Raw genomic sequence first — 10,098 nt, 5'->3', positions numbered from 1 at the left:
ATCATTACCATCAATTTTGCCCTTCCCCTTTACTAGCTCAGATGATGTTTCAGCTTCAACACTTGTTAAGGCAAAAACACGTCCTGCTGCAGTAGGTCGATCCACCTTTTGGTTCTCTCTAGCTGGAGCATTTCTGATATTGCAATCTTTAGCCATGTGACCCACCTTGCCACATTTAAAACACGCATAATTCTTTGTAGGACAGTCCCTCATCATATGTGGGCCTCCACACGTATAGCATCTAACAGCTCCTGTAGTAGTAGTCCCCATGGGTTTCTTATTAGCATTCCCAATCTGAAATTGGGATGGTCTCTTTTGAGATTGTTTCCCCCCTTCCAGATGATCCTTCTGGTCCTTTCACCATTTTATTCCCTCCCTCAAATCTTTCAACCGTTTTTGCCTTTTCAACCAGCATTGGGAATTCCATAATTCCCATAGGAACAATGGTTTTCTTCAGCTCAAATCTTAGACCTTCACTGAACTTCCTGCATCTCCATGCTTCAGTGATAGCTTGAGAATAGTATCTAGCCAAGTGTTCAAACTTGACCACGTACTCCTGTACTGACATGTTCCCTTGTTGCAGTCTCAAAAACTCGGCTTCCTTAGCATATCTGGCGCTATCTGGAAAATATTTCTCCAGAAATACCTTTTTAAAATTCTCCCAATTCACCGCCTCCCCTCTGGCCTTCATCATAACCTGAGCACCTTTCCACCAGCAGCTAGCCTCACCCACCAACATATAAGTAGCATAAACAAGCTTCCTCTCCTCGGGGCATTGCATCACCATGAAAATTTTCTCTATTTCTTCAATCCATTGGTCAGCAACTTCTGGTCCATCAACACCTGTGAATTGAGGAGGATTCCCTTTTCTAAACTCTGACAAGCCTCTATACTCATCAGGTACGTTAGTCCTAGCTGTCTCAGCTGCAGCCCGATTGGCCTCCATCTGAGCCAACAAAGTATTCTGTTGTCCAATAGCAGCAGCAATTAACTCCATAGCTTGAGCAATTTGCCGCTCATCCATGCTTGAAGAAGAATTAGAATGATTTCCCCTACCAACCATCCTAAAAAAAATCAAGGAATTTTATGAGTTTACACTAAAACTCATAAGAAATTCCTAATCAAGATCAAGAAACTCATGAAGTTCCTTTCATTTCCACACAACGGAAATGCAACAAGACCATTTCCCACAAACCCTAAAGAGACTTGACCAGCTTTGATACCAAAATTGTAACGACCCACCTTAGGTCATCACATCAATAACCAACCAAAATAAAAGAGCATTTATAATAAAAAAAATAGAGCAAAAGCCAGCTACGCTAGAGTGTAAAAATTGTTTTCATAATAGCAAACATAAGTATATTAGTCATTCTCAGTAAAATCATACAGTCATCCAAAATATATTAACATTAACCATTAACAGAAACACCCTAGGTGCTGGTCAAGCTCTAAGCCTAGCCACTTCTCAAAGCAGCTACCCAGAAGACTCCTTGCTATCCTATGGCTTCACACCTGATCTGCTCCCCCACATAGTGAGATCATCACAGTTCCACCACATGGAAACATAAGGGTTAGCACGTATAAAACCAACCATAGTATAAATATCATTTAACAATTATTTGTTCAAACCAACATGTATTTCCAAGATAGATATAAACCAATAGCATACATATTAATTAAAGAAATCCATAACCCTAGTATACAATCCATACCATATGTATACATAATCCACATCCAAAGCAAAGTCACACCACCGTATAATCCATGATGTAACCAACACATCCAAACCAAATGTTGGCCTCAACACCTATCCAAACCAAGTGTTGATACGGTGAAACATGTCAGCAACCCATGTCTCACGCCTAACCTCTCATGGAAAGTATACAGTTGGATTACGTCGTCACGTAACCCTGGTGGGGTCACCTCATCCATCGGTATGACTCGACCCAGACCCATACCGGTAGCAAATAGATACTTAGAGGAGTACTTCAGAATCCACCTAACATCTGAAGTGGTTTACTATATAATCCTTGGAAAAGTTCCAAATTGGAAATCCTCACAATGGGATTCCGAAATTCCATATTTTCTCCAAAGATTATATCCTTGATCTCACCAAGAGATCTCCCATCCATAACCTTACTCCTCTCAGTTCTATTTACTTTTCCAAACCACATACACATAACATACTTCATAATTATATATATAAATATAATCATAACCATGCCAAATTAAATATCCAAAACAACCACCAACTTGAATAAATAACAACCATCAACTTAAATAAATAACAACCTTCATACAAACAAAATAGCATATTAAAAGTTATACTACTCCTATCATGCTCATGTATACTAGATTAAGTCTTATAAGTACTACCCTTACTTAGCATACTAGATTAATTTTATAAATGCCACCCTTACTTAGCATACTAGATTAATTTTATAAATACCACCCTTACTTAGTATACTAGATTAATTTTATAAATACCACCCTTACTAGATTAATTTTATAAATGCCACCCTTACTTGGATAATCCTGAACTGAAACTCGGGCAGAAACTGAGACTATAGCACAGCTGCCTCCCCAAGGCTCCTTCCGTCTAAAACAGGGACCGGAGCTAAAATTAGGACAGAACCTCTTCCTCTGGATTTCTCTTGGTCTTCAAAGAGAAGAAGAGGGAAAGAAGAGAGTATAAGAGAAGAGAGAATGAGAATTGAGGGATGAGAAGTATTTCTTGGGATGGTTTGCAATGGAGAAGTGAAGGCCTATTTATAGCCTCCAAAACACATTAAAAAATGTAAAATAATGGAGAAAAAGATAGACAAAACTAAGTGGAATGAATTAGTGGAATGAATTATAGAAGTTGGTGGGATGAATTAATGGAGTTGGTGTGAATTAATGGAGTTGGTGCCATGTTCTTTTCCGCACCGACTTTGGCTACTGATTTGGACCTTATAGACAGCCGAATCTGAAAATATGTCTTTCATGAAAGTTGTAGGATTTTCTCTTATCTTTCCATAGCCACCAAGTTTGTATCATTTGAACAACCACCGACCAAGTTATACCCCAAAAACCGAGGCTTGCCAATCAGCCCAACGAGAAACAATTGTATCAATAATAGTCCAATTTTGACCTCCTAAACGACCGATTTTGCAAATGGCTATTTCTGCAAAAGTTGTGCGTGTTTCTCTTAGATTTCCATTGACACCAATTTTGCATCATTTGGACCATCACAGCCCAAGTTATGCCTCGGACACTGAGACTAGTCAGACAGCCCAGCGAGAAATGATTCTTAAAAAAAAAAATTTCACAACTATCTAATTAGATCTAACAACACACATATCTTTCTAAGCATAAATGGAGTGTGAATTATCTATAATTGAAGTAAAATATAACCACCAAATTATGACCAAATACCACATAGTAATAATGACAATAATAATAATAATAGTAATAATCATGTTGAAAACTGAGATGTTACACCTAGACTGGTGGTCTCTTAGTGAGGGAGAGATTTAGCAGAGTTAAGTGGATGTTAGCCTCATCAATTCAAGGGGATTCAAATCCCGATGTGATAGATTTGTGGTTGTGTGAGATGAGAAGATCTTCAGTGTTTTAGGATTTTTTTGAGGAGAGGAAGTTGGCCTGTGCAGTATACATGCTGGCGGGCGAGATTGTGTACTGGTGGAGAGGCACCAGGCAGATGATAGAGAGTAGAGGTGTGGTTGTAGATTGGGATTGCTTCAAGAGAGTTTTCTTGGAGAATTATTTGTCGGACATCGTTAGATATGCTAAGGAGGCTGAGTTCATGAGACTGCAGCAGGGGAGCATGTTTGTTCTAGATTATGCTATGAGGTTTGAGCATCTGGCTCGTTTCTATTCTCAGGCCGTATCTGAGACTTGGAGATGTAGGAAGTTGTAGAGGGGTTGAGGCATGAGCTGAAGAGGGTCATAGTCCCTATGTTCATAATGGAGTTTCCTGCCTTGGTTGAGAAGGCAAAGACTGTTGAGAGATTGAAGGGTGGTGGTAGCAGCGACAAGGTTGCTAGAGTTCAAGAGGGATCATCCAGATCTAGGAGGGGAGGTTAGCAGAGAGGACCCTATGACAGGCCTGTTCAGTCTCAAAGGGGTGTTGTTAGTAGGGGACCTCGTCCTGCTACTCCTCAGGGTGGAGCACAGTCGGTGCAGTGTTACAGATGTGGAGAAGCCCACATGGTTAGAGATTGTTCCCATTCGAGGAATGTTTTTTTTTTAGATGTGGTAGGCCAGACCACATTTTCAGAGATTGTCAGATGCCACCGACTCCATCTGGAGTGCCCCGAGGCCAGTCAGGCCTACGGTTGCGGGGAGAGTGTTTGCTTTATCAAGTGTAGAGACTTCCACTTCATCAGTTTTGGTGAAGAGGAAGGGGAAAGCAGCAGGTGAGGATGTTTTGTTCCTGTTTGATTCTAGTGCCACACATCCATTTATTTCTGTCGATTGTGTGGGGAGATTCGGTTGTCAGTGTCTGCATGGAACGTTGATTTGTATGTATCTACTCTGGCTTCAATTTCTTTGGTCACATCGAAGATGTGTGTGAGATGCCCAATAGAGGTGTTTGGTAAGAGGTTTCGAGTGAACCTGATTGTGTTGCTCATGGTAAATATGGACATAATCTTAGGGATGGATTGGTTATCTGCCCATCACATGCTTATAGATTTTGCTTGAAGAGAGTTGGTATTTCCTCAATTAGAGGATGAGGTGTTGCTGTCAGCAGGCCAGGTTGAGTAGTTGATGAGAGATGGAGCTGAGTGCTTCATGTTGTTTGCCGTTTGAGTGTTGAGACGAAGAGGGCCATCACTGGGATTGGAGTTGTTAGTATGTTTCCTGAGGTGTTTCCAGGTGATGTGTCGGGATTGCCACTTATGCGTGATGTTGTGTTTAGCATTGATCTGGTACTAGGTGCAAGACCGGTATCAGTGGCTTCTTTATAGGATGACTCCAGCTGAGTTGGTAGAGCTAAAGAAACAGATTAAAGATTTGTTGGAAAAACAGACAGTGAGGCCCAATGTTTCTCCTTGGGGTGCCCGGTACTATTAGTAAAGAAGGATGGTGGAGCCCATTTGTGTGTTGATTATCGGCAACTGAATAAGTTGACAATAAGGAATAAGTATCCACTTCCGAGGATTGATGATTTGATGGATCAGTTGAGGGGAGCTTCAGTGTTTTGATGATTGATTTGAGATCCAGATACCATTAGATCAGGGTAAAGGAGAGTGACATACCAAAGACTGCTTTCAGGAATAGGTATGGTCGCTGTGAGTACGTAGTGATGCGTTTCGGTGTCACTAATGCTCCAACAGTGTTCATGGATTACATGAACAAGACTTTTAGGTCATTCTTGGACAGGTTTGTGGTGGTCTTCATTGATGATATATTGGTGTATTCGAGATCTTTGGAGGATCACCGTGAGCATCTGAGGTTGGTTTTAGAGGTACTAAGGGAGAGGTAGTTATATGCCAAGTTGTCCAAGTGAGTTTTGATTGTCTGAGGTGAGATTTGGAGCATGTGATATCGGCAGAGGGGATTGTAGTGGATCCAGCCAAGATGGAGGTTGTGATTCAGTGGGAGCGTCCGAGGACTGTTACGGAGATTAGGAGTTTTGTTGGGTTAACGGGTTACTATCAGAGATTCATTGAGGGTTTCTCTTGAATAGTAATGCCTTTGACTTAACTAACTCGGAAGGATCATCTTTTTATTTGGATGGACGCTTGTGAGCAGAGTTTTCAAGAATTGAAGGGGTGATTGACTACTTCTCCAGTTTTGGGTTACTTGACACTGGTGAGTATTTTAATGTGTTCAGTGATGCTTCTCACCAGGGGTTGGGCTGTGTGTTGATGCAGGAAGGGAGAGTAGTAGCGTATGCTTCGAGGCAACTTAAGACTCATGAGAGGAATTATCCTACTCATGATTTGGAGCTTGCAGCTGTGGTGTTTGCCTTGAAGTCGTGGAGGCACTATCTGTATGGTGCGAGATTCAGTGTATTTAGTGATCAGAAGGAGTTGAATATGAGGCAGAGAAGGTGGATGGAATTCCTAAAGGACTTTGATTTTCAGTTGATGTATCATCTTGGGAAGGCGAGTGTGGTAGCAGATGTATTGAGTAGGAAATCCATTCTTGTGTCGGTTATGATGATTAGGGAGTTGGAACTAATTGAATAGTTCAGAGATTTGAGACTAAAGGTGGAGGTTGTTCAAGATCACATTAGTTGTGGTATGATCACCATAACTAATGAGTTCTTGAGACAGGTGGGAACTAAGCAATTACAGGATCCATAGTTATTGAGGATTTTGGGATTGCTTGATACCGAGAGGGCAAATGATTTTGAGCTTTGTGTTGATGGAGATTCCCGAGTGGAATTGTGATAGTGTCACTAAGGACTTTGTGGTTGGGTTGCCTAGGACAGCTAGGAATAATGACTCTATCTGGGTGATTATTGATAGGTTGACAAAGTGTGCGCACTTTCTTTCTGTCAAGAGGTGGTCCTTGGAGAGGCTTGCACAGTTGTATATTAGAAAGATAGTACGATTGCATGGAGTGCCTTCCAGTATTATCTCTAACAGAGATCTAAGGTTTACTTCCAGGTTGGCAGACTCTGCATCAGGCTTTGGGGACGAGGTTGAGGTTGAGCTCTGCTTATCATCTACAGACAGATGGTCAGTCAGACAGGATAATTTAGTCATTGGAGGATCTCTTGAGAGCTTGTGTTTTGGATCATCTAGGTAGCTGGGAGGAGGTGTTACCATTGGTAAAGTTCACTTATAATAACAGTTATCACTTGAGTATTGGCCTGGCGCCTTTTGAGGCTTTGTATGGCGGAGGTGTAGGACTCCATTATGTTGGTATCAGGAAGGTGAGTCAGTAGTGGTTGGTCCAGAGTTAGTTCTTTAGACTATTGAGATGGTGAGATAGATTCAGGAAAGGTTGAGGGCTACCTAGAGTCGACAAAAGTCCTAGCTAATAGGAGGAGGAAACCTCTAGAATTTTAAGAGGGAGAGCATGTGTTTCACGTTTCACAGTTGAGGAAGTACATCAGAGACCCGAGTCAAGTGGTAGAGATGGATGAGGTGCAAGTTAGAGAGAACTTGACCTATGAGAAGAGACAGGTAGCTGTGGTTGATGACAAGTTGAAGAAGCTTTGTGGCAAGTCCATCAACTTGGTGAAGATTGTTTGGGATGCAGCTACTGGTGAGGTTACCTAGGAGGTGGAGAGTCAGTTCAAAGAACAGTATCCATTCCTCTTTTCAGGTAAGCCTATTTTCGGGGACGAAAATTCCTATTTGTTGGGGGTATTGTAACGTAGAAAAAAAAAACCAATGTGGCTGATTTAGTAGCCCAAAACGGGCCGTTCCCAAACTAGAACGGGTCGTTCCAAACTACTAAATTGACCTGAAAACGTAGTTGAGAACGGGCCGTTCTGGAGGGAGAACGGGTCGTTCCAAATTCCAAAGCGGGCCGTTCTGGTTGGAGTACGGGCCGTTTTGGATGGAGAATGGGCCGTTCCAAATTCGGTACAGGCCGTTCTGGCCACTCCGAAATTTCTATAAATAGGGGTTGTGGGCCGTGAGGAGAATGTGAGTTTTTAAAGAGAAGTTTTAGAGAGAAGATCTCTAGGTCTGTGAGCTCCTTTCTCTCCTAAATTTCTCTGTATGATTCCTTTTCTCCTCTAGATCACTAATGCCTTCTGTCTTTCCTTGAAATTCAGATTAGGAAGCTTACTTTGGGAGGATTGAAGTTACGGGTTGAGCTTCGGTAGGGAATTCTACTTCTTCTCAGTTATTGGCTATTTTGAGTCAATCTTCAGGTGAGGGAAGCTAGAATGTTTGTTATTTAGGTTGCATGTGAGTTTAGAAACTCAATAGGTGCATGAATGTTGAGAATCCATAGATGGATTGAAGAAAATCTCTTTTTTTTGGGGTTTTGAGAAAAAGGAGGATTTTGATGCATAGGTTGGATGCATGTGAGATTTAAGTTTATTTTGAGTCGTATGGAGCCTATGCATTGTGTTTTGTGTTTGCATGTGACTGAATTTGTTAGTTTGGATGAGAGTTTAGAACTCTATGACTAGGATTTAGGCCAGGCCCAGGTTGAGAGCGCCAGGCGTGGAAGAGCTTAGGGCTCTCGGGCTGGATGTTGGGCCAGGCGTGATTTGGTTGCATCAGGCGTGGAGACTCTTAGAAGTCTCTGTCTCAAGGACACCGAGCGTGAGTTGAACGCGCCGGGTGTGGATGAGTTTTAGGACTCTCAAGTTGGGATTAGGCTGAGCGAGCTCAGGCTGCGCCGAGCGTGAATATGTTTATAAATAATTGATTTAAATTTATGCTTATGCATGTTTAAAGTTAAAATTTTAGATCATGTATGTATGATATATGATGTATAGTGCAGTGTGATTCATATGTATGCTTTGTGATGATACGTACGAATGTCTGAATATGGTATGACATGTGTATATGTTCATATGGGTATGTTTATTGATCATGATGGTGGTAGACCATGTATGATGTATGATGCATTATTGCATGTGATGCCTTGTGGCATGTGTATGATTGTTAATTATAATGGTGGGTAGACCATGTATGATGTATGATGCATAATTGCATGTGATGCCTTATAGCATGAGTCTAGCCTAGGACTTGAGGAGAGGAAAAATATTTTTGAACTGGAAGAGCTCACATAGAGTCTCTTGAGAGTGGTGCTTGGATAGGCCACTAATATGAGAGTGGTGCTCAGGGAGGCCACTGGATTTGGGAGAGTGGTGCTTAGATAGGCCACTAGGTTAGGTGAGTCTCCTCTAAGTCCTTAGCTAGTGTTGGAGCGGGGTATGAGAGGTCGAGGGTTATTCCCTTAACCAAATACTCGAGAAGGTGCGTGGATCTTTGCGGATAGTCGAGTGGGCGAACTCCACAATTGACTTGGTTATGCATGCCAAGGTCGTGGTAAGCTCGTACCCAGCTGTGTTATACCTGACGGTGGATCTGGACTTCCAATTGTGTAAGTGACATCATCCGAGTAAACCCGAGTGAGGATTATATCCTATTTAGCTGTGACCGAGCAGGCGCATTGGGCGTGAAAACTGTTGGGGTGGTTTCGGTAGGATGGAATGTCACTTATACAACTTTATTGTTATGGAGATCTCCTAGGTGTATGCGTGACGACGCATTAGATGATTATATGCATTGATATCTGTCATGAGATGCATTTATTGCATGATTATTAATATGATGAAGTGTGGTGTTTGACTTCATGATTGGTAGATTGTATTTTATGCATGAGTAGTATTGGATAGAGTGTATGGTGTGACTCTATGAATATGATTGATAGTTGGATGATGTGTAGTATAGATTTTATTCTGTACTTGTATGATTGGTTTTGAACTCTAGCTTACCCTTCTGTTTCCATGTGGTGGAACTACGATGATCATACTTGGTATGGGAGCAGGTCAGGGCTAGCTTGGAGTTGAGGTGTCCGCTGCGAGACGGGGAGTTTTGATCCTCGTGTTAGAGTTACCATTTTGGGTAACGGTTTTGTCTGTACTTGACCGGCACTAGGGAATATTATTTTTGGGATGACTGTACATATATGGAGTTCTATTTTATAACCAGAAATTTAGTTATTTTCATTTTTATTTGTATATGTATGTATGAGTTATCCAACATAATATTTCTCTTAGTTTCACTAGCAGTAGTGCGATTTCACTAAGTGTAGAGACCATGGCGGGTCGTTACATTACTAGTGTTATTATAACTTTTCTCTCTCTCTCTCTCTCTCTCTATATATATATATATATATATATTAAATTTTATTACTAACTTTTGAAATAAAAATATCGAAACATAAATCGCATCACTTAAAAATCAATTTTAATCAAAAACAATTTTATTTAAAATCATTTTACAAATGCACACCCAAATATACAATTGAAAAGGATGGAGGAGAAAAATAAAAAAGATCTTGAATAATATTTTTTAATCAAGAAAAAATTGACAAACGATTAAACAACACATTATGCTGGAAATAAGTGGCAAGAGGAAAATAATATTTTGAAATGTCATGAAATGC

At 41.0% G+C, this 10,098-nt stretch overlaps 1 protein-coding gene across 1 annotated transcript; it reads right to left on the bottom strand.

Annotated features, from left to right (window-relative positions):
* Positions 1-280: 280 nt before the first annotated feature.
* Positions 281-2,962, bottom strand: LOC145954595 (uncharacterized). Its single transcript, XM_083069212.1, has 2 exons — positions 2,526-2,962; positions 281-1,517 (listed from the first exon to the last, which is right to left on the bottom strand). Exon 2 carries the CDS (start codon positions 1,061-1,063, stop codon positions 281-283), a length of 783 nt encoding a protein of 260 aa, XP_082925338.1. The 5' UTR covers positions 1,064-1,517; positions 2,526-2,962.
* Between the last annotated feature and the right edge of the window lie 7,136 nt (positions 2,963-10,098).

The sequence above is a fragment of the Cajanus cajan genome, chromosome 1, assembly GCF_000230855.2.
Source record: "Cajanus cajan strain Asha chromosome 1, NIPB_CcT2T_4, whole genome shotgun sequence".
In the NCBI taxonomy this organism is placed as follows: domain Eukaryota; kingdom Viridiplantae; phylum Streptophyta; class Magnoliopsida; order Fabales; family Fabaceae; genus Cajanus; species Cajanus cajan.
This window is presented reverse-complemented; position numbering and strand designations above follow the sequence as displayed.

What these genes read in the sequence shown, in the direction of transcription:
- LOC145954595 (XM_083069212.1), bottom strand. Translation starts at nt 1,063, where the DNA reads ATGGTTGGTAGGGGAAATCATTCTAATTCTTCTTCAAGCATGGATGAG.